A 25,187-nucleotide genomic window follows, 5' to 3' on the forward strand; every position below is an offset into this window, starting at 1 on the left:
TGGGACTTAAAACTAAAGAAAATTCATACCACATGATTTTCTAAGTCACATCTTACCTAGTACACAAACAGATTTGTTTATTCAGTTGTAGTCCAACCAAAGTAACATCAGTGCAACAGCTGTCACTTCTTTTGACACATTGTTAAGAACTTTGATTTTGTCTCCAAGAGAGTATTATAAAGCCTCTGGTGGCAGATCAAGTATCTGAGGTTAAGTTGTGGAATGCCAGACAGGGTCGGAACAAAAGTACAGAGCTGTTAGGTAATTGTGGCTCCTTGTCATAATTATTGTAATCAAACTCCCACCCCATTTTGAAGCCAGCCTCGGTTCAACTACATGCAGCGAGATAAAGCATCATCATCCATCTTTCTAAAAAGTCTCGTATTGACCACAAAAGCAGCACCACTCTATTATACAGAGACATACTATACCTTTTTGTGTTGGAGAGGGTTGTTTTTCCATCAGGACAATGTTCCTAACATGAATCAAAACTTTGTGCTAACTTCTCTACAAAGTCAACAGACATCAAGCTAACTGAACAGTTTTAGAAAAATTTAGATGTTAGATGTGTATGTGTCTGGGACGCTCGAAAACAGCACTTACTTTCTGTATAAACTTGCCACACAACAAAGACGTTAACAAAGAATCAGATGGAAATGTTAAGAAAATTGAAAAGAAAATATATTGTTGAGATGTGAGTCTTGACTATTGAAGAGTTGAATATTGAGAGATATTTGTTAAATGATCGAACATCTACTCCAAAAATATATCTGTACTCAGTGAATTAGAATACAGTCAGAAATACAAATCTACACCAAATCTTAGCCCATGATGCATTATTGAAAGCTTGGTTAGATAAACAGTCATGTTTGCATAAAAGACAACAGCTTAAAAAGTTGGCATCGTAACAGTCAGAAAGGCCTGTACTGTTGTTGTAGTAATGGGTTATACCACTGGGTGGGGACTTTTTGTTTGATGGGATGCACTTCAAATGGTGTTATCTACTATCCTGTTCCCTGTAACACTCTGAAGCTAACTCTCCTGACTTAGAACTTGTTAAAGTTTACTCTTAAATTCATATATGGCTAAGGGGTGGAGACTAGATAAAGTACAGTTAAGATCAATAAAATAAACTAGAACTTTCTGAATATCCCTGTCTCAGTCAGTCAGCTATTCTACAGCTAGTGCTAATGCCATATGACCAGCTCAAACACAAACAACAACATTATGGTAATTGCCTGCCAAAGCAGAGCATATGAACAGACTCAGGGACATGGTAAACATCTGATGAAACACGAAGCAAACCACTAGTTACTCAGTTTAGCACTATAGAGTTTTACAGGGAGCCAGTTCTAAAGTATTGCCAATGATATATCAGAATGTTTTATTTAAATTGTAAATAAAATGTATTATCATCATTAATAGATGTAGTTAATATAACTACATTAGGTTCCCTGTCAGCAGTAATCCAGATTACAGAAGTTAAAAAATGTCAGCTCAGGTGAGGGTCAGTGTCAAGAAGAAAAAACAACCACCTGTAACTTCTTTGTGAATGAAAAACAACTGGTACTGCTGTTTGCAATGATGACATACTGTAAATGTTTATACTGGGTTTTGTCCTACTATATCAAAGGATATTTTTTGTTTGAATATTTATTTAGCTCCATACACAAGTTACTGAACCTGGATTGTGAAGGGGGGATAATTAAAACCAGTTTCTATAAATTTTGTTCGAACCCATTTTTGTTCGTTTCTAAGTTCCTTTTTTTTGAGAACCAATGAGCAAGAAGGCTTGATATCAAAGTAATGGCATTTTTCAGTATAAATGCAATGAACTCAGAGAGGAAAAAGGGACCAGATGGTGAGAAAGTTGGCTGGTATGAGGAATGTAAGGCACTGTTACAGGTCATTGTCTCTGAAAATTAATGGGAGAACGATGACAAGGCTAGGACTGACTCCAGAGAAGGCGAGAAGCGGACCTTCAGAAAGAATATTTATGTTATGGTTTTATGCTAATATTATGTGGCAAGCAATTACATCTGTATTCAAAATGGATAGCCTAGCCATAATTGACAATGACATAGAATGCCTGGCTACAGGAGTTTGATCAAATGAGGAATGTCATACTCTAGTCTTGATTCATTATACTCTAGCCTTTATTGTTAATAAGGCTAAACAGTTACTATCAATAGACTGAGATTGATTCATTACACAAAGTCATAATTGAAATCATCAGACATACATGATGATGAGTACATTTAAATTGTATCATCATTACTGGAATTAATTACTTTCATGTTTAATGTGGCTACAGTTTTAATTTTGAGAGAGAATATGGTGAATTTTTCTTTTTTTTCCTTCTACATGTGGACTCTCTTTTGATCGTTAATATACATGCAAATAGTTCTCTACTTTAGGGGTGGACATCCTTTCGCTCACTGGATGAATGGTTTATTGCAGCTCTGAAATCAGAAAACTGCTTTCTCACAGCAACGTCAAAGGAGGCAAACATAATATGGCCCAATTCATTACAGTCAGTGAAGGAAGGAGGGAGGAAAGGAAGGAAGGAGGGCGGGAGGGACGGAGGGAGAGGGAGAAAGAGAGAGAGAGAGGGGGGTGTTCATTAAAGCTCCTGGTTTAAGCCCAGCCCATTCTGAATATGTAAATGTCCCAGGCACAGAGAAAAACACAGCAAGAGAAAAATGAGGAGGCAAGAGGGGAGAGAGAGGAAGAGGAGGGGAGCACCATGAACAAGTGAGTGAGCGATCAAGGGAAAGAGAGCAAGAGAGTGAGGGAAAGAGAGCAAGCACTCTGAATTGTGAGTGGCTTACGACACTCAGTGAACAGAAGGTGCTTCTGCATGCACTGTCAGTGTACTGGTCTGCTGCAAGGGATTGCGCGCTCCTTTGCTTCCTACATTTACCGCCCCTGCCTGCTTACCATCACCAGCCTTCAGCAGCCTCTTCCAGCTGGCTGAGGAAACACCCGGAGAGCAAGGGAGTGAACGAAACCTGCAAGCTACAGGGGATGCGAGCGGCTTCTTAATCGAGATGAGCCACTGAGATGACCAGGAATACAGTTAAACAGGAAAACAGTGAACAGGGTTCACCTCTTTAAATCCTTTTTTTCACCCTTGCATCCGTCACTGAAAGTATGATTACCCGCTTGAATGGATTTAAACCTTTTATTTAAAGTCAGTGATTGCTTCCAGAGATGGACGATAATATATGTTGACAGATCTGCTGAAACTTAAGCAGGAAGGGGAGGAGAAAGAGCGAAACAGATATTTAAAAAGACTCTTCCTTGGTCTTTTTTTTTTCTTTCTCTGGTTGTCTCTTCTCCCCTCTGATCATTGCAGCAGAGGACTGCGGAGGAGCAAAAGAGACAGAGCCCATGCATGCAGACAGGGGAACTTGCACTTCCTACCATCTCGCTGAAAGCTACTTGAATTCCTTCTCTTTCTGGCTCTTTCACTTGAGGAGAACTAAGACATTGTAAGCCTGCCAAGGATCTGGTGTCTACTGAAAAGAGGGAAGGGAGGGGGGGAGAATTTGTACCACAGTGGGGTCTTTTTTAGATTCGCACATAATTAGTGTTGGGGCACAAAGCGAGACGCTGAATGGAGATTGTCAGCTTTTGGATAGGGGTGAGTAGGAATCTTTTTAAATAAGATCTATCAGTGAGGATAGTTTTTTTTCACTCCCCTCTACTCTCCCCCCACTGCTTGATATCTAACATAAGCACAGAGACTTGCCCTCTATCATCTGCATTTTTGACAAGGATTCCCTTGATTGACTAAATAAAAGTAATACAATATCACTGCCTACATCTAAGATACAAAAACGTAACGGAACAGATTATTAAATGAATTAAATATTACTTGATAAATATGATGTGAAGGTGCAAAAACAATATCCAGAGTGGTTCAATGGACATTTTCTCAGTGACATCCCTGGATATTTATGCTAATGGATTTCCTTCTAATTGGACTGTACTTAAAGTGGCCACTGAAGAAGCCCCCTGGGTTGATACTGTGTTCACTGGGCATTTTTCTGAGAATGGTTCCCTTGGTAGAGGGGGTTTGTCCAAGGCTGTGCCGCTGCGACAGCAAGCTGCTGTACTGCGAGGGGCTCAACCTCACAGACATTCCCCGCAATCTGAGCAGTGCCATGGGCTTGTCCATGAGAGAGAACAACTTGACTGAGCTGCGTGAAGGCCAACTGGCTGGTTTGTCACAGCTCACCTGGCTCTACTTAGATCACAACAACATTGACATTGTAGAGGAGGGTGCATTTGACAGGCTAAGACGAGTGAAGGAGTTAGACCTGAGCAGCAACCGGATTGAAAGTCTGCCAAATGGTACCTTTAGACCCCTCCCAAACCTGCGTATCCTGGACCTCTCATACAACAGGCTGCAGGCACTAGAGCCGGACCTGTTCCACGGCCTTAGAAAGCTCACCAATTTGCATTTGCGCTACAATGCTCTCAAATTTGTGCCAGTGCGGATTTTTCAAGATTGCCGGAGCATGCAGTTTCTGGATTTGGGATACAACCAACTGCAGAGCCTGGCTCGAAACTCCTTCGCTGGCCTCTTCAAGTTGACTGAGTTGCACCTTGAGCACAATGAGCTGGTTAAAGTCAACCTAGCCCACTTCCCCCGCCTCATCTCTTTACGTACTCTGTACATGCACAATAATCGTGCCACTATTGTTGTCAATACCCTGGACTGGACATGGCATTTTTTAGAGAAGATTGACCTGTCAGCTAATGAAATCGAGTATATTGAGCCACATGTTTTTGAGAGTGCACCAAACCTAAAGGTGCTAATGCTAGACTCCAATCATTTGACCTCTGTGGACCAGCGCATCCTGGATTCATGGTCATCTCTGGACAGCATTACCCTGGCAGGGAATGACTGGGAGTGCAGTCGTAATGTGTGTGCCTTGGCCTCTTGGCTGAGTGCCTTCCGAGGTCAGCGTGACAATTCCCTTCTGTGTTCAAGCCCCGACACCGCACAGGGCGAGGATGTGTTGGATGCTGTCTATGCTTTTCAGCTATGTGAGGATCCCCCAATGGAGATAACTACAGCAGGCCTGTATGCCTCTACAAGGGATCTGGCCCAGGGTGGCTCTGTGTTCCTGGGCCCGTTTACTCCCAACCCTTACGAGGGTGAGGGTAGTGAGGTGGTCACCAGTTCTTTCACTGTCACAGTGGGCCATGATGACCTGGACAGCACCATGCAGATTCACAAGGTGGTGACTGGCACCATGGCACTCATCTTTTCCTTTCTCATCATAGTGCTCATGCTGTATGTGGCGTGGAAGTGCTTTCCTGCCGGAATAAGACAACTGAGGCAGTGCTTCAGCAGTCAGCGCCGTAAGCAGAAGCAAAAGCCAAGCAAGCAGCAGATGGCTGCAATTTCTACTCCGGAGTACTATGTTGACTATAAACCTAACCACATTGAGGGAGCTCTGGTAATTATCAATGAATATGGCTCTTGCACTTGCCAACAGCAACCTTCTCGGGAATGTGAGGTTTGACCCTGCTTTGTGAGTACATCTTTACCTGTGATTTTCTGGATATACAGTAAATCCCTTTTTTGGATACACTGGGGAGGGGAATATTGTGGGACAGAAGGAATAAAGGGATCTTTAAGACACTTTTTACACAGCATCTCACTGTGATGTTAAAGGAGTGTGCTTTATGTGGCTGACTATTTCACGGTGGATTTACTGCTACTGCTATCTACTGCTGATTTGAGGCCACAGGGCAAGATGGGCACCTGACTCTTGGACCTGTTGATGTTCTACAGAAAAACAGAGAGGAATACATCGTGGGCACTGAGGCTTTTTTCTCATGGATGGATAATTGAGCTTTAATGTGTCTTTCTATTTCAGGACATTTAATTATTGTTTAAAGATAAACTGGGGACACATAAAAGAAGAAAAAAAAAAAAAAAAACAAACCATTTGTATTATGGTAAACACAATATTTGACAACCATTTAAAATATTGAAAAAATATCTTTAAGTTGGATTAAAAATGTAAAAATAAAAGTCTGTGTAAAATATGTTAAAAGAAGAAGTGCAAGTGTGGACAAAAAATGATACAAGATAATCTATTTCTTTTGTAAACTACAAAAAATGTTTAAATAAATGAATTGCTATTCACAGTAAACTCATTTGTATGTGAGAAGCCTGTCAGCGGGGATGGATGACATTAGATGCAGTCTTTGCGCTCGTGGACTGGAGAGCCATGTCTCTGCAGTGTATTGAACCAAAAAAATAAAATTAAATACAAAAAAATTAAAGGGGCAGAGGGATATCTGCATCTCATCTCCAATGTAAAATCCATGGTCTGAATTTTAGATCTCTTCTCTGTTTTAACTCACATATTTGTTGTTTTATCATTCACTGTGTTGGCTCGTTATCAGTGTAGTTTCTTTCCCCCTTCTCATTGCCTATGTGTGAATAGATTCAAATGATCTATTTCATCTTAATCAGTTAGCATATTTTCATATTATTATATCACTATTTGTGTACCAGCCAAGTAAGAAAGCAGAGTCTCAAAGATCTAAAGCTATGCCTCTCATTGCTTCTCCCTCTTTGGCTTTCACAGAGGAGTGACGCCTCCTTTCACTGAATCAAGCACACTAAAGAAAACAATCACTGAAACCATGCTTAGTTAAATCAAAATACAATTCAAACAGTGTCAGAATCTTTGAAGAAATGATCTATCAGCTTCAAGGAAGATTTGCACATGCGATATTCTTCACTGTGTTTTCATGTGATGTAAAATGTTTGTTAAATACAAGGCCATTTTGAGGTGTATATATATCCTTCTTCCTCTGGTGTTCATTGTGTAAATTAGTGCACTGACAGATGTTGTGTTTCCTGGGTCCTTTGACATGAACAGTGTGTTGTGTGAGGGGATTGGCGGGTGGGGGAGTGTTAATGTGAGGGAGATGGAGGATCACGACTGCAGAAAGAGGGAACAGACTGCTCTCTAGTGTGCATACCTGTATTCTCATACTGTGGCTGCATTTTACCTATTGTGCACCATATTTTGCCAACTTCCACAGCAGGGGCAACATCAATATAATGAATTTGCAGCTGCTTTTCTGAAAAAAATTCAATGCATCAATTTGCATAATTTTTGTGTTATTTTGCGATAAATTAAAATAATGTTTACAACTTGTAAGTCCACAGGAATAAAAGATGTTTCAAGAACTCACTGACAATCATTACATAATTAGTTCCAATAAGATTAGAAAGTTATCTTCAGATTTTTCAGTAACATTGTAAGTACAGCTGGTGTTCTTGTGTTCTTTGAACAGTATGAAACAAAGGGTCAGAAAAACATGGGTGGTTCTTACAGGGTTAAAAATGGTTTGGTGAAATTTAAATTGGTGGACCTTGTTGGGGGTAATACAAAGCCTGGGAGTCAGCTTCACCTGCAAAGAAGTGCAGAGGCTTTAAGGTCCCTCAGGCAATAATGTCTCTGAAAAAAATTGTTTTGCTGGGGCTGAGGATTAATTGTATATGAACTGGGCTAATTATCAGTGGTTCTGCAATGAAATAGTTTTAACTAAAAATGGCATTGATTAGTAAAATGGGCAAACATGTTTACATTATTTTGCAAAGATATTTCAGGAATTGGACAAAATTGCAAGCTCTTGAACTTTGAGTTAATTCATGTAATCACAAGATTGCCATCCTGGAGGGACTGACAAAGTTGCCGCAGGATATACATATTAAATTACCCTCTTTTCCTCCCACAGCTCATAGGCGTTCTCTCAGGTAAAATCCCATCACTTGCTAATCATCCATTATAATATGAAGGGTATGCTGGGAGTTCAGTGTTTTGCACTTGAGTGCACTAAATTGAAGCCATTTTATTTTTATAACTATTCTGCAATAAATGCAAGAGGCAGTAAACACGAATTCCAGGTTACAATATAAATACATAATCAAGAATTTACATAATTTATGTAAATTACATAATTTTTGTTTTTAAATTTTTTTTAAACAATATTATTAAAATATTTCCTTCAAAATTCCATCAACATAGACTTTATCACTCAGTTTCCAAAACTATAACATGTGTCTGTATATTTGTACAATTGTGTTCAGGGAGTTTGTCTTCACACATATCCATTCCAGGTGGTGCTGAATTATCAGTTATCATCAGAAACTGAACTCAGCCCTCTGGATCCCGTAGCAATCATTGATATCAAACCGATGTCTGCGGATTTAGACCATGTAGGATGAAAAATAAAGGTGCAATGTGAGCAATTTACAATGCTATATATTGTTGTTAAAGCGAAATATAACACCTACAATGAACTTTCATGTTATTTGGCTAGTAGCACATGGATTAACTCTGGCTAACTAAATTAATAGTCTGTATGCAATGCATGTAATATTGAAGTAACAAAAGCACTAAACTTTGTGGTTATTTATTAGGAGACATGTTTTAGCAAGTGATAATGGCTTAAAGTTGCCTGGTGGGATTTATAATCCATTTCTTATTTATGGTACCAAGGGCATCCAACTTTAAGACTCAACGTAGCTGTTAATCATAACCTGCCATATCATATGAATGCAAATGACTGCAGTATGTATGGCAAGGCACCGTGATGGGGACGGAGATTTATTATATTCTCTTCATCTTCACATCCTGTCTAGAATTTTCACCCCCTTCCAACAGACCGTTAAACATGCAACTGCAGGGTAAATTTGAGGTTGTGAAGCTTCATTTGTATAAATATTGGATGATGCCTGGCAAAGAGGCCAGTACTGGCACTGCTATTGATTTCATTTCACTCTTTTCTTAAACAAGCAACCAGGGCAAAAGGTGATGGGGAATCGCTCTGAATATTTTAAAGGCTTTGAGTCCTGAGGGCTGACGTTAAACTACTTTAGACTTATCTCTATCCCTTCTCACCTTTACCTTCTCTCTCTCTCCATTTCTCTCTCTCTCTCTCTGTGTTTCTCTCTGTGTCCATGAGACACAATAAATGTAGAGAAAAACATCAATTCATCTAACTGACAATAGATCAAATCTCCGCTTGACCTAATCCTGGGGTGATAATTCCCTGAGGGGAGATATGTGCTCTCAGACAGCATCCATTATAAATGCCTTGATTGATGATGCTCAGTAAAAATCAATACAGATGAGTGGTAACCAAAATGATCATAGTCATAGCAAATGTAACAAATAACAAATGTATGTATCTCTCCCTCACATTTTCAACTGTAAACTTATGGTCGAGGATGATATGTTTTAACTACATGGTAATCCATAGTTACTGAGAAGATGATAACTGCTTGACATGATGATTTGGTGACTTTTTTACACAATTCAGATTACTGTTCAGATTACCATTCAAAAAAGTGTGAGATTCAGCATCTTTTAAGAGCAGTTGGGCAGGACATCTTTACATTTATTCTGTTCTTTGCAAAGCCGCAGCTGTTTGCCAGCCAGAGGATATACAGCGGTTGTATGTACAGTGCACATACTAATTGTCTTGTAACATATGTGCACAAAACTGAGCATGTGGCAAATGTGCACACATGCAGTTATGTCTGTGCACATGTGGGGTTATAAATAAGCACGTCAGACCAGGGAACCATGGAACGTCTAGCACTATATTGTTATGAGTGAAATGCTGAGATGAGAAGTCACACAAGAAAGATGGATATGAAGGCAGAGCTACTGACACAAAGAGTAAAGGTCAAAACAATGAAGCGAGGAAATGCAGAGGGGGTGTCGGGTGTGGGCCATTCTGTATGTGTTGAACACGAGGCGTGCATCAGAGCTAAAGGTCAAACCTACCAATCCAAGCTGTACAGGTTGTTGATAGCTGAGATCCCAACAAACACAATTTAGCCTCACTATCAATCAGCGAGCACTCACAGCTAGCGTCAGAGTCTTGACTCTTCTTCAAGAAGCAAACTCATTATGAAAAAACACAAAACTGGTTTTATATAATATAAAAACAATAGTGTAATACAGTAAACAAAAATACTGTATGCATGTTTATTCCAGTGTGCCTGCATGTACTGTACAGGGCCTTTGCCCGAGGAGTGGTGTCTATGTCAGTGACAAAACATCACTCTGCAGATTTTTGGGAAATAGCTTGCATCACAACCTGCAGCGGGGGTGGGGGTCCTTAGAGACGCACACAGATCCTTAAAAAATAAATTAACCTGGCTTCCTGTAAGGAGTATCGTTTGGGCAAAATTCTGCCTTCTCATTGGGACTGGGACTATGCTGCATAATAAACACTTAACACCCCCTCATAACTGGATGGAGAGTTAAATCATAGGTTGGCAGCATGTACTGCAGTAAGCTGTAAGGAGCTGGTGATGACTAATGATAATGTGTGGGTGGCTTCTTTTATAACAGGTGGGTTATCATGATCAATATTCTAATCATCATCAACATTATCTTTGAATCCAAAACCTCTGACACAGTATTTTCTCACTTATTGTTCATTCCTTTCTTTTCTTCCTTCAAAATACTGCTGCTGTTACTGTTGTAAGTGTGACATTAATGCGCTGAATTCAGTGATAGCCACTAACAAAATCCTGGCGTTTATGTACAACCTGAGTATTAACTGAAAGAGGGCAGCAAATAGAAATTACACTCAAATTATACAGTATAGAGACATATGACAGAGATAGTATTGAGAGTATACAGAGAGGTCTCTCTTTTTAAATAAGAGTTTTTGATTTAAATCTATAGAAAGCTGACAGTTTGCTTCCAAACCCTGCCTGTATAAATGTGGAACAAACGGTCAAAATAATAACTTTACTCAAACAGACAACAGGCTCAATAGGGCACTATAATTACATTCATTAGTCAGGATAACTCCAGGTAGCCTATAGCTTTCTACACCCACTGCTTCATTTACATGTACCATACTCAAGAAACACTGAATTAATAATAATGACTGAAGAGTCATTATTCTTACCTACACATGGTACTGTGGGTAGAGCAGTGGTGGCTACTGAGGAAGGTGGGGGCACACTTGGCAGCTAAATATTCATTACACTGAGTCAGGGGGTGGAAGAGGAACAGAGAACTGGTGGCCATTATTACTTCTTTTATTATTACTGTTATTAGAAGAGGTTATTTTGTAGTTAAGTCTCTTGCTATGGCTGGGTTGGATTAGCCTATGCTAATGTTTTGTGTTGCATTTAACATAAAACATCAGGGTCAGTCAGTGAGATAATACATGGCAACAGCTGGGCCTGCATCTGGGGCTCCATGTAACCTGTATAAGAGCAGATGTGGGTCAGCGCCTAATATTCAGAGTATTAACCGTGGTTGAACTACAAAGCTTTATTCAGGACTGGAAGCAGGATTTTCTATTCATCTATTATTGCTATTCATACCTTTACAGATAGACCCTGATGCAACTGATGGGATTTACAATAAATCCGGAGTGGTATATGCTAAAACTTTTACACCTAAGATCTTGTAGCACATGCGTGTTTTGATTTATTTTTAACCCATTCCTCATGTGTCAATAGTCCTACAAATGCTTATATTAAATGAGATGCCTGGAGACATGTGTCTAACACATACTCCAGCACCCACACAAAGAGAAAGCAATCAATATAATGCATGACTGAGGTTTCTGCAACTGAATTTGTACTCTAAGTGCACAGGAGACTATTCAAAATAAATGCAAAATAAATAAATCGTTTCAACAATCAAACAGTATTTACTGTGCATATTTGAGTGTTACGTTGACTCATTGTCTCTCTGACAGCTTTATCTTCTTAAAACAACAACAAAAAAGACATTTTAACTATTACAAATGGTTGATCTAGGAGATTTTTTTTTTTTTTTTTTTTTGCAGCTGTGACCAGCATAAGGGTGAAATAGGGTAATGAGGGTTGAAAATGATGGTGAAAGCATCAGACACAAATTAGACATAAATCAGTGTTTCCAGAAAGCATAAGTACTCAAGAATTGTATCAACTACATAAAACTGAATGTAAAATATATCATGTAACTTTGAATTTACAAAACTGGTCAATGAAAGTATAATGTTAAAGAAAAAGAAAGTGTTTAATTTCCTTCCAGGCACATTTCACTTTGTGCCGTTCTAATGAAGAACAATGTTCTGTGAATCCCTGTTTCCTGCAGATCAATATGAATATAAAGAAGATATCTATTAATGTACTTCTTCCCCAGGTGGCTGTAAAAAAGTACAATTATGAAGTCTGAGAATAACAAAAGCAAATACGACATATTCGATTTGTATGAATAACAGTACGGAGCCTAGCACAGTCTGCCTTTGAATTTAAATATCATCCAAATTGCTATTCAAGGGACACCCTGGCATTTTCAACAACTATAATTTAAGCTGGCCTGAATGAACATTTAGATTTACAGTGTTAGATATGGGTACCAGCAGCTTTTGAAAGACCAAAAAAACACAAAGAAAATGAATTAAATATTCATACTGGGAACTGATTTCAAAACAAAGCCTTTTTTGTCTTCTTAGTTGGTGACTCTGTACTCCTTTGCCCAGCATACAAACATTAGCTCAACTTATTTACCATTCATGCTAAATGAGTCACCAGTACAACTGCATCATGTTTCATTCTTCGTAGTCAGATCACCAAAATAAAAACTAAATCCCAAATAACCCTTTGATTAAGCATTTTAAAGTTATTAAAGGTATTGTATTTTCTTTTTTTTACTAGGATAACTGCCTCGTGATTGTATGCCTGCATGTCTGTCCAGACTCATATAATATACTGTATGTATTGAAGACATGGCATTGAATAATGGCCTGGAAAATGTTTTTGCAGAACATTATGATGTCAAAGTGAAGTTGACATTTGACCACCATAATCTAAATCAATTCATCCTTTAGTCCAAGTGAAAGTTTGTGCCAAATTTGAAGAAATTCCCTCAAGGCCTTCCTGAGATATCACGTTCAAGAGAATGGGACGGACGTATGGACGGACAACCGGAAACATAATGCCTCCGGCCGCGGCCGGCACAGAGGCATAATAAAAAGTTAACACAGGTTAAGGGAAGTAAAAATAGACAGCATTTATCATTTCCCATTTATCTGATCAGTGTCAGGATGAATAAATGCTATTCTACCCGCTCTCCTTGCTCCCTCTCTCTTCCCTATCTCTGAGGGCAGATTGGCATCTCTCCAGTAGCCAATGAGATTGGCTGCATAAATGGAATTGCCCCATTCTCCAAGTGTCAGCTGAGCAGAAGGGAATGTGTTCACTGTTTACAAAACCATTGTGCTAAAATGCATCCCTGGTGCAGCAAACACTTAAGATGTAATTTTGGTGAACATTCTCATTTTGACAGGCAATGCACACAAGCTAATCCAGCCCACAGGCCTCAAAATAAATACAACATATGGACTTACCTGTCATATTAAATGCGGGGCAGAAGACCAATGGATACACAAAGAATGCAAAAAGAAAGAGAGAGAGAGAGAGAAATAAAAGACTTGTTAAAATACATACTTTTGCATTTAAATTTCTGACATCAAAATATGTTTGTTAAAATATCCTTATGTTCAAATGTAAACAAGCATTCTCTCAGTTCAAGATCACAGATTTTTTTCAGATTAAAGTTTAAGAATGCAACAGATTGCTGTGAGATTAGACAACCTATGGCAGAGTCCAATAGCGTATTTGCACTGCATAGACTAGGGTGCCTTCAGTACCATAGTTAAACTGACAGTGCATTTAATGTCTAACTTGCGACAGCCATCGTAGTTGACAGTGAAAAGAGGAAGAGCAGAAAGACAACCTTTTATTGGGAGACTGTGCTGTCAAAGAGCCGTGGAGGCAAACAGTGACACTGGCATCGCATTCTGCCAACCATGCAGCACAACACTACAAGTCTATATAAGTTTATAACATGCCCATGGTTCTGGGCAAAAGAAAAAGGGAGACCGACTGGTTTTCACGGCTCCTTTCATCTGGACACGTGATTCTTTCTGTAACAATTTGCATGTTTCTTTCAAAAAAAAAGACACATATACAAACACACACACACATTATATATATATATATATATGTATATTATATATATATATATATATATATATATATATATACACACACACATATATATGTATATACATATACATATATATGTCTATGTTCAAACTACCTCCACCTTGTCCAGCTACATCAATAAAATGGTGCTTATATGTTCATGCACCAGTATTAAGAATCTAATAATGTCATATATAATAATCTATCAATCACAGGGTCCATTTTTCTACAGAAACAGTAGTTTTACTTTTTACACTTTATGTACATTTTACTAATAATACCTCTGAACTTTAACTTATTTTCAATTTTGAATGCAGAACTTTTTTTTTTTTTTTTACATTAATGGAGTGTTACTTTCACTTAAGTAAAGGATTTGAGTACTTCTGCTACCGTGCTGGTAAAACAGCCCGTTGTCACAATGAAAAGGATTCAAGCAAAATACTATCACCATAATTATTCATACTAATATGAATAATATTAGTAATAATAATGCTTACAACTCAAAAACGATATCAAATGGTCAATTTATACAAACCAAAAAATCAATGTGGTTGATGTGAGGGAGATCAACTAAACACTGCTCCAATATGCTGTTGCAGTACAGCTCATGTCGAATTTGGTTTTATTCCATTTTGAAGACCAACTATTTATATTCATTGGAAGTTAATAAAATATATCTGGGAGTTAAAAGAAACTTAGTACATTTTTCCACTTTTTCACAGAAACAGATAAATGAGCATACCCTTTCAAGGATGCATACCGCTGTCAGCACATATCAATAATTCCACTACAATCACTTTTAATAAAGTGTGACATTGAAAACAGCTCCTGAATCACTAGACATGAGTTTTGCTAGGGATCTGCCCATGTCAATCATCTCTGAACGTGTAAACTGTACTGTGATATATATTGTGACATTTCCACCACAAGGAGATAATTGGCATATGACAACAAACTAGTCCCTCCAGTATTTAATAAAGATTTGATAAACCATTCTCTGATTTAAAAGATTTAACTTTTTTTTCCTGCTATAAATATGCTGTGATCGGTTTGTGATCTTTCCATTTACGTACACTATTCAAAGGTTGGAGGTGATGGTTGGATATGTACTGTGCTCATCACTTGCTATTCTGGTTTATACTCCACATTTATGGGTTCTTGCCATTGGATGTTTAAATAATTGCGAAATAAGTTAAAAAAAACTAAAAGAGTTGATTAAGTATATTAACCGTATAAATTATGGCATTGTTGCCACTCAATGGATGGTATTTTAAGACTGAATGAAGTGGAATATACAGTGAATTTATGGTGAATGAATTCTGAGGCTCAATTTCAGTCAATATGTCATTATTTTCCCTCTTGGCTGTTTTGGATAGTCTCAATGCACAAGCAGGGTCTCCAGATTATGTTGGAAAATGAATCCAATAACTTTTGAAAATGAACGTAATAAGGTTTTGAATAAAATACATTTACAATCATTGAAGCTAATGTTTTGTGACAGCGATATTGCTTTCAGTTAATGCATTACAAATTCCAATTGGCTCCATTTCGACAGCAAGTGTGTTAATGACAAATGGGAATAATTCACATTGCATCATCAAAGAAGAAAATAGATGTGATTCAAAAAGACGTAGCATTCGTTGTTTGTCTTCACTGTTGTTCTTCTACTGTGGAAAATTTAACGTGGCCTAGAGCCCATATGACCAGCTGAACTGTGGTAGTGTGGCGAAAGGGAAGAAATAAGTGCTGAAAATGCATACAAACACATACAGTACATGTACAGTATATCAACCGCAGAAACCTCCTACGATAGTGTTACGATTCAGTAACGTGTAGAGAAGAATACAACGGCAGGCAACAAAAAGACCAAGCTTAAGGAAATGAAAAAGAGATAGAAGTCAAATGTATTGCAATTTTGAGCATTACTGTATGTGAAAACATGGGTACACTGCCAGCAACAGCTGCAGTAGAGGTTATGGAACTTGGCAATTTTCATGGCAGGAAAGAAGAGAGTGATACAACTGCTGAGTACTTGGGAAATAGAAACAATAGTGGACGGAAAAGTTTTCATGTTGAAATCAAATGTAATGATAAGAAAAATACTGTAACAACAAAAGAAAGAGAAAGAAACATAAATTTGCTTAGCCACCTTTTTTCATAAAAAAAACCAAAAACAATTCCAGTCACTGAGGGTAAGGAATTTACTTATGGTGAACAGAAATACAGTACTAACATGCTAAAGTATACTTTGCTTATATGAAAGACTAGTTGAATGGTTACTATAAAATCAAAATCTGACAGTAGAAATTGTATTATTTGCAAATATTTTGCTGCAATAACCTGTTATGTTAGCTTCCAACTCAAGAACACAATTATGATTTAATATTGACAATTTAGGACTGCTAAAGCAGTGTACCATTGACAATTTGGAACCAATCCAGACAAGGTCATCTTTATGTATTACATTTATCCAATACATTATGATTGGACTAATGCTTGTCGCTTTTATATTTTGGACCTTATTTTCAATAGGTTAGACTTTGCACAAGATTAGCAAGGTTAGACTTTAAAACCTATTCCCTGGGAGTGTGACAAATAAAGGGGTTTAGGATGTCTTTACACAGATCTGCCCCATGTGTTCTAACAATTTTGACCACCTTAATCCATTAAGTGTCAACTTCAGCAGCGTTAATTCAATCATTCTCATAATCAAAATGGTTGTTCTGAGCTCCTGCAGTGGGGCTTAGTAATGGTGTGCTGAGAATGAAAAGGCACATTAAAATGAGTTGGAGCATGCAATCCCCAAAAAGGCATTTGCCGCGCTCTGCATGCACCAAGGACATGCTACAGTAAGGTCAGGATCACACATTGGCAGAATACTGAATAAGTCAGCCTCCTGGGCTGGGACTCCTGGATCCAGCTCATCCTCCCCTGTCCAATGGTAAAATGTCTGATCGCTCTAGATATGCTGTCCCTGAGGGCTTGCGGAAAACTTTCAACATGCAGCACAAAGACTGCATAATGAGCAGTGTATAAGGTATATGCCCATACATTACAACAATTAAAACTAGAATTACCGTGACTGTAATCCATGAATGTACAGACCCATAAAATATATGTAGCTAAGACTTTGAAGGGATTTAATTAATATTTTACCTTGACCTTTGACCACAAAATCCTAATCAGTTCATCCTTAAATCCAAGTGGTCATTTTTGTCAGATGTAATGAAATTCCCTCCAGATGTTTCTGATGTATGGTATTCACAAAAATGGGACGGACATGAAGTCACAGTGACCTTGACCTTCGACCCTTGACCTCCATCAGTTAATTCAGTCCAAATAAACATTTGTGCCAAATTTGAAGAATCCCTCAAGGTGTTCCTGAGATATCCTGTTCACGAGAATGGGGTGGACAGACGGATGGATGGACGGACAGGTAAAATGAAGACATAACGCCTCCAGCAGTGGCTGTCGCTATTGCGGAGACATAAATATCTGAACTACGTGTGTATTACAGAATTGCATTCCCCAGTCTACATACTTAATTTCTCCTTTTAATCAAGGTCCTCTTTGGTCAACCTATCGTGCAAAAGAAATAATCTGCAAAAAAAACCAAAAGATAACCAAGGAGGGTTACGTACAGTAATACATTCCGTATACTCTAACAAATACTGAATGACTCTGGATATGCTTTACAGTCTCTACAGCGAAACATTATGTGCTCTACTTTGCTTTTTATTTTGAGAAACCTGCACAGGCAGGGGTTCTGTATGCGTCCTTATACTGTTGCTAGGAAACCACAAAGTCGGCTGCTGTCCACTACTTTGCTATTTCATTAGTTCATGTCAATTTAATTGAAGTGGAAAAAACCATACCATTTCAGTTAAAACGTTGCAAATCTGATGCCATTAATTGTGATTTTCCTTCATTCTGAAACAGTGGACAGAAACAACCGATACCACAATTTTTCATTTTCCCTGATTACATCAGTAGCTCTGTTTTAGAAGAACCAAAAGCCAGAATAAAGCCCCAACTCTTCTCATTTAGTTAAACAGAAAAAGCTGTGTTGGTGTAGGGCATTTTTTTCTGCACATAGCTGAACACTTTTCAACTTGGGTTGCTCAGGGCATTTCTAAAAAACATGCAAGGTGTGCCGGGTGGATAAAAGCGAGGCGCCCTGGGTGCATAAGCAGCATACAAAACCCTTCAGATCCAGTGAACACAATTACAAAAGGCAGCGCTCAATGCCAAAAAGGTGTCCAGTGTGATCACCTGTTTTGGTTGCTCACTGCAGAGACCAAAGTTTCTGATTTCAGTCACTCTCTAACTATTTAGCCTTTTTTTTTCCTGAAATCAACAGGCTTGGTCCTCAAGTTGGCTTTCAAAGGAAATTTTAAATCTTATCTGTGATAGGCACATGTGTCACTTTACTACGTTTGTTGGAATTGCAAAAGAAAAAAGTGTAATCCAACATCAGGGCTGATCACATTTCACAGTGATTCTTCAGAGCCAGTAAAACGAGAGCAGAGAATATAAATCACACTTTTTTCTGGAATTGCATATGCATGTACCCTTCAGGCAAGTGTTGATTCCTCCTCCATTGAAAGCATTTGGGACTAGAGTGTGGGAGTGGGAATGAGAGTTGGTTTAAAGCTGGCACTAATGAAACCCAAGGGTCCACAATGACAATGGGAGGATGTTTGATGAGAAAGTATTTGGTCCAGTCTGTGTCCATGTGTGTGCAACTGTATGTGCAAGCATGACAGAGGGAGAGAGATAGTTGGTATGTGTGTGTGTGTGTGTGTGTGTCTGTGTGTGTGTGTGTGTGTGTGTGTGTGTGTGTGTGTGTGTGTGTGTGTGTGTGTGTGTGTGTGTGTGTGTGTGTGCGTGTGTGTATATAGATTATTGTGAAAAATAATGGCAAGAACCTAATGCACAAGCCTCAAAGGGAAGTATACCCACAAGGTGTTAAAGGGAAATGCTCTGAGTTTTTGTTATTCATTTATTGAGCTTAATTAACATGATTGACAAGATTGACAGTGACCACTGAATATTTACTTTGACAAATATGTCCTTTTACAGACAATGGTGAATAATAATGTAGATTACAATTTCTCAACCTTGGTGTCTGTATCCAGTCTGAAAGTACTCAGTATACATCTTCATCAGTAAAGATGCACATAACAATTTCTCTCTATGCAGCTTTTGGCATTTACAATGTTGTGGGTTGAGGCCCTGAAAGGCTGACGATTGATTGTCTTTTAAAGAATTTAAATAAATCTAGTGTATCTATGCCAGTGCTAAATGAAATTCCCTAATAAGATCTACTACACAGACCTCTTGGTTTTATCTAACAATCTTGTATATCTGACACCATTTTATTTATATACATATACTTACCAAAGTGTTAAAATTACATTTGCGTTAACATTATAATAAGTCATTTTAAACTGAACATGAAAAAGCACAACAAAAACCAAAAATGATTCAATGTATAATGATTCCCTTATAATTTTCTTTCATTGCAATTTAATATGTTATAATAAAAAAAAATTATAAACTACAAAAAAAAATTATGCAGGTATATGGTGAAAATTTTTAATTGCAACCTTGGCATGTGATGGAAGGAACAATAGAGATTGAAAGAGAGTTAAAGGTGAGGACAGAGTGAACAATGCCAAAATCTAATACAACCAGATGGTTCCCGGAACAAGCGTCGCCTAGAGCAACCCACCCCCTCGCAATTTACTGTACATTCAAGCATGGACCCACACCAAACATCACCCTCCTCTTTCCTTAAAATGTGTTTAAGAATGACACTAAAGACATCCACAGTGTGTTTTTGTACAACTACGGCTATGCTGTTAAAATGATTGTATTGCAAATAGGTGATTATAGGTTAACCTGAATTTGTTTTTTTTTGTTTTTTTTGTTTTTTTTGAGATATGCTGTAGCATTCTTACTTTTGAGATATATAGATACATAAAGATAAACGCTGAATCTCTCTTTTAGGTCAAATCCTATGGTTTTTATTGTATTTTTTTATGGATATTTATGTATTCATGCAGCTTCCATCCTATTGAAGAAAAAAAAAAACGAAACCTGTCTTTCTACCAACTTTTTCATTGAAAGGTGGAAAAGACACGTCTAAATATCCTGAACAAATGGTTTTATTTCCTTGGATGGAGCAAAGCGCAAAGTAATCACAAGCCCACGCACCAACACATCCCACACTCGCAGATCTACTGAGAGGAGAAGATGGGCTTGTTATTGGCCACAGTGTAGGAGACTCATCAATCAATCATGAATTAATGGTTAGGCCATTTCATTGAAAAACATGCACTCCTGCAGTCACACGCACAACCACACTCACAGAGAGTCCTAGCCTCATGGACACACATGACTCAAAATCAAATCACAAAAGCCATTTCATTACACTGAGCTGTAATTCAATAGCTGTAATCATTTACTAAATGATTTTTGAAAAAAAACAAAATCTCTCTTTCAGACACTATTGGAACACCACATATCCTATAATTCTACACTTCACAGCATTAAAAGGACTGGTAAGTACTATATCTGAGCATTAAACCACAACTAAAGCATCCTATAGTCCCACAATGAGCTTATAGGTTTTTTGTCATTTGGGAACATTTTGTTCCTATTTCATCCATTGAACAAGAAAAGCAGTAGAAGGCCATGTGACAGATCTGCTTTATGGAGTTCACTGGCTTGCATGTTTTGGTCTACACCAGCCATAAGAGTCTCTGTAGGGGATGGTGAGAAGGGATATGCTCTCCAGTCATTGTTGTTTGAGAGGCCATTGAGCCTCTTGATCCCTGGGTAATCTCCAGCTATCTGTCTGAGTTATCACCTCTCCTGATTTAGGTCATCCTGGCTGCTTTCGGTTTTTTAGGTTGTCCACCATCCCCCACACAGCACATGCACACAAAATCCCACATGCAGTGAGGCAAGAAAATAAACAGGCAACCCGGATGCACATTATACATTGTTCTCTCCAATAAAGAATAATATTCGATGGGGATAGATGAGTCACCAGTTTTACTGATGTTTTAGTGACAGAAACATGACTGCCAGGAAATTTTTTTTCTATTCTTCATTTTAAATCCTCTGAAACCCTTATGTTTTATATACTGGTGGGCAAAGATATTTTTTCATTCTACTACACTTATAAATAACTATAAATAACTTAAATATTAAACTGTGTATAGCCTTGTGTAAGCAGTTGCTGTATTACAGCAAAGTTTGATTGTTTAATCTGCATTTAACGTCTTAAAACAATAGAACAAATTCAACACAAACAGATTATCATTGCGTCATAGTTATTTATCAGTGTGTGGTGCAGAGACGTGTAATTTGAGGTAATACATGAACACAAAGTGTCCTGTGTTAGATATGTGGATCAATTTGATGAACCTGAGGTTTTAGGAAAACTATGGTACTCAAATGAATTTATCCTTGTGTAATGCATTGACCCTCTGTGACTTGAATGATATAGTCTTTCTACACAACCAGGTGAAACTGGGAAACCACGACTTAACATCTTCCCCCTTCAAGAAAACAGAACTATCTTGTGGAGAGAGAATGTTTCGATCTGTCTGCTGAATTCTGGTGACGCCATATAGCATATTAGCCAAAAATATCTTGACAGGCATCACTTGTGGATTGTGCTGAGGCACTGAACTGTCCACACACTGTTTCAGTGTGTGTATATATCATGCCTGACTTGAGAAAAAAACCGGCAATAGTTCGGGACAGTGAGAGTAAATGCATCCATTCACAAAAGAGGGAATTACTGACCTACTAGGTCATCTGCAGTCTGTCGCCCCAGGCCTTATTCCAAAAGCTACCCATTTGGCTAAGTTCCCATGAGCTTGACCCCTGCATAGATGTCAAAGAGGATGTGTGAAAAAGCATGTTTCTAATATATAATACATCACGTGCCATTATGCAGTCAACATCCCAGTCTCGCTGCAACACTGGACCATTGTTTGAGCAAAACGGGTGGCATTGGTCACAGTTGAAAGAACAATTCATCATCTAGGCCATGGGTGCTCCTGACAGCATTTCCTTCAGCACCGAGGGTCTGTGTAGTGCCCTTCTCAAATGCACATGTTCATAGAAGACTAGACAACATCAACACACTTCTCAGGCTTTCTCATTACACTTGATAGGGGAAGAGTTCATTTAACACTAGCTTTATCTCTTCTTACCATTCCTAGTGAAAAGTAGAAACCTTGAAATTGCATTTTCTGCAATTTTGGCATCTAATGTATTAGCTTTCATCATGAATGTGAGCTCATTTTTCATAAATATCTGTATATACATAGTCATATACAGTACATGTGTGGAGCTTACTGTCATCATATATATATATATATATATGTATATTCACTTATTCTGTGTATTTCTCTCTGAACTGGCTGTATTATAGTGCATTAATGCAGATAATGACACTGCAGCCTACACTTAAAAACAGGAACTCCTCATTTACACTGTCACCTCACAATTGTCTGACCCTGGACCTTCATTGCTGAAATTGTTTGTTTTCACGTAAGAATAACATGTGATCATAGGCAGGTTATGATTACCCCTCAAATCATGCAGGTCAACTGAATTAATTAGTCTACATTTCCTTAAAGTGTGAATGACAGTGTGTTAAGACTGTGTCAGTGATGGACTGGGAAAGACTCCGCTAGGAAACGTTAAAAGGAATAAATTAGTAAAGAAAATGAGTTTGTGGACATGCATCTCTCTCCAGCTCAGTGTAGGTGGCAGTAAGGAAGCTCTGATCAAAAAAATCTATGTTATGAACCCCGATCAAACTTTCACAGGCATAACTTCTGCAAAAGGTAACAGTTCCTGACAGTCCCACCCACACATTGGACCTCAAGGACTTGCCAAAAAAGGGCAAATGTGAAGCTGCGGGACTCTCTTCTCTGCACGTCTTTTTATTTTTTTTCATTTTTTTACAGAGTCACCTGCAGCGGTTGGTGTGTAGACGGAGGTTTGGATAAATCTACAGAGTAAAATTTGTAAATATATCTCATAATGTAGGGAGGAATGTTATGATCTATCAGTTAAGACAAAAGACTCAGTTGGTGGTCTTAAGAAATGCTGATCAGGCAAAGATTTCAGATACAGATAGGCAGTCAGTGTTTAGGTCTATAGATAATAGAAAACACTTGGGCCTGTGTAAGCATGCAATTAGCTAACAGAACTAACAGCGAAAACCATCAGATTAAAAATGCAACAAGTGTATGGAAACTGTTGCTAGGGAAGAAGGATCAATAATAACAACTGTGATGTCATGCTGGCTAACAGGTTTTACTAAGTGTGTGACAGAGATGTAAATACGGCTGTTTGATCATCTGATCGTTAAAGCTGCTCCATAATCACTCAGAGAGGCATTCATGGGAGGGAGACTTAGCCAGAACTGTAGCACACAGCTGGTGAATATAACGGAAATAAACAAGAAGTAATGAATCACTATTGTTATGAGTAGTAACACTGAATATTTTAATATTCTGGAGAGTTGGCTCCAACATCAGTAACTAAATGGGTAACACATGGGGTAAAGTAGTGGCTTTTGCAGAATCACTTATGCAGGTTCTTTTTCCAAAACCGTTTAACGACAGGAACCAATTGGTGATCCATATCAGATCAGCCGATCCTAATGATGTTAAATTCTAACAGATATCAAGATATCAGCCTGAATATGCCTGATCCCTAGTTAGGACAAAAATACTGTAAGACACTGATACACAATAATGTTTTAAATACTCATGAGTATAAATTAATATATGTAATCGCCGCTGATTTTATATATTTTCTGCTGACCCACAGCTTGTGTGTTGCTTTAGCTTTTTCCACTGAAAGAAGAATATTTGTTAACAAAAAAAAAAAAATCAGTCTTTTTTTCTTGTCCAAATTATGTTAGTCTGACCTTCAAATAAATGACATCCAGTAGTTAACATGCAGAAAAAAATGCTTTTACTGGAGAGGGGGAATATCTCCCAGCTTACTTATGAATGATTGATGGAAAGGCCAGCGGAGCCTCTAACCTAATCCCCATAGACCCACGGCTATTTCTCTGATAACATGACCTGCTGTGGCACAGAGAGTTCTGTCTGTCTAGACCCGGTTCAAGGAGTAAAGTTAGAGCACTCTGGAGCTACCTCTGTCATGGCAAATTCTACAAATGAACAAAGCTCACTGACAGTATTTATGTGCAACAATAAAATGAGCTCAAGAGGGACTGTGAGTCATGGCATTTGATCAGTATTACTAATGAAGATGGGAGAAAAACCAAAATGAATGATGAATGCCAATGACCTTAGCAAACATCTCATCAAGACATAAATACCGAAGTGGATCCTTAGAAAAAGAGCAATTGAAAGTGTGAGGCCAGGGAACAAAGTTAAAAAAAAATCTGACATTAACAAATGATAATTGTTGTATCACCCTCCTTTGAGGATCACTGTGCAGGCAACAAGGATCCTGAGACAGATGGAGGCCCATCTGAGCAAACCCACAAACCAAAAGGGCCATCAATCAAAGTCTTTGCTTTTTTTATGGGGATGGGCTGGGATGTTAGTGTTAGCATCTCCCTGTCTGTCATCGGGAAAACAATCTCACAAAGTCACAAAACACACCACAAACACAGGAGCTGTCAAAGCAAGCACAGTGTTTGAGGGAAGGTTAGACAAAATCAACTCTGTAACCTCTGCAGACCATGATCAAGCTGCACATTCACCCTTGTCTTAAAGAATTTTGCAATACAAGTCTCTCATCTATTGTATTCTGCCTTTTACATCTTGAAAGCACACCATCATTAGGCCCCCACAAGCTTTTGCATCTAACACTTCAGCATCTATAGAGAATTCTACATACAGTAGTTGATCAAGTTTTGTGCCTCACTGCCTGGGGGGCTGAGGGTTTGGCAGTGCTCTCCAGCTGACTAATTAAAGTCTAAACAAGTGCATAAATAAATACAGATGGGGAGTGCAATTCATTGACAGCTTTGGCTCTAAATAGAATTCTGGACTTACAGTAAAGTCAGACCTCCAAATCTTCCATCTTTGCTCTTCAACCTGAAGAGCAAAGATGT

The 25,187-nt window shown here is 38.3% G+C and overlaps 2 protein-coding genes across 3 annotated transcripts in view; one reads left to right on the forward strand and one right to left on the reverse strand.

Moving 5' to 3' along the window:
- The window catches only part of ctnna2 (catenin (cadherin-associated protein), alpha 2), a 347,985-nt gene that overhangs the window by 110,096 nt on the left and 212,702 nt on the right, over window positions 1-25,187 (reverse strand). The gene's annotated exons all lie outside the window — the stretch shown is intronic.
- Window positions 3,963-5,540, forward strand: lrrtm1 (leucine rich repeat transmembrane neuronal 1). The gene has a single exon (XM_040147175.1). The coding sequence runs from the start codon at window positions 3,963-3,965 to the stop codon at window positions 5,538-5,540; it is 1,578 nt and encodes a 525-aa protein (XP_040003109.1).

The sequence above is a fragment of the Xiphias gladius genome, chromosome 15, assembly GCF_016859285.1.
Source record: "Xiphias gladius isolate SHS-SW01 ecotype Sanya breed wild chromosome 15, ASM1685928v1, whole genome shotgun sequence".
Taxonomy (NCBI): domain Eukaryota; kingdom Metazoa; phylum Chordata; class Actinopteri; order Istiophoriformes; family Xiphiidae; genus Xiphias; species Xiphias gladius.

What these genes read in the sequence shown, in the direction of transcription:
- lrrtm1 (XM_040147175.1), top strand. Translation starts at nt 3,963, where the DNA reads ATGCTAATGGATTTCCTTCTAATTGGACTGTACTTAAAGTGGCCACTG.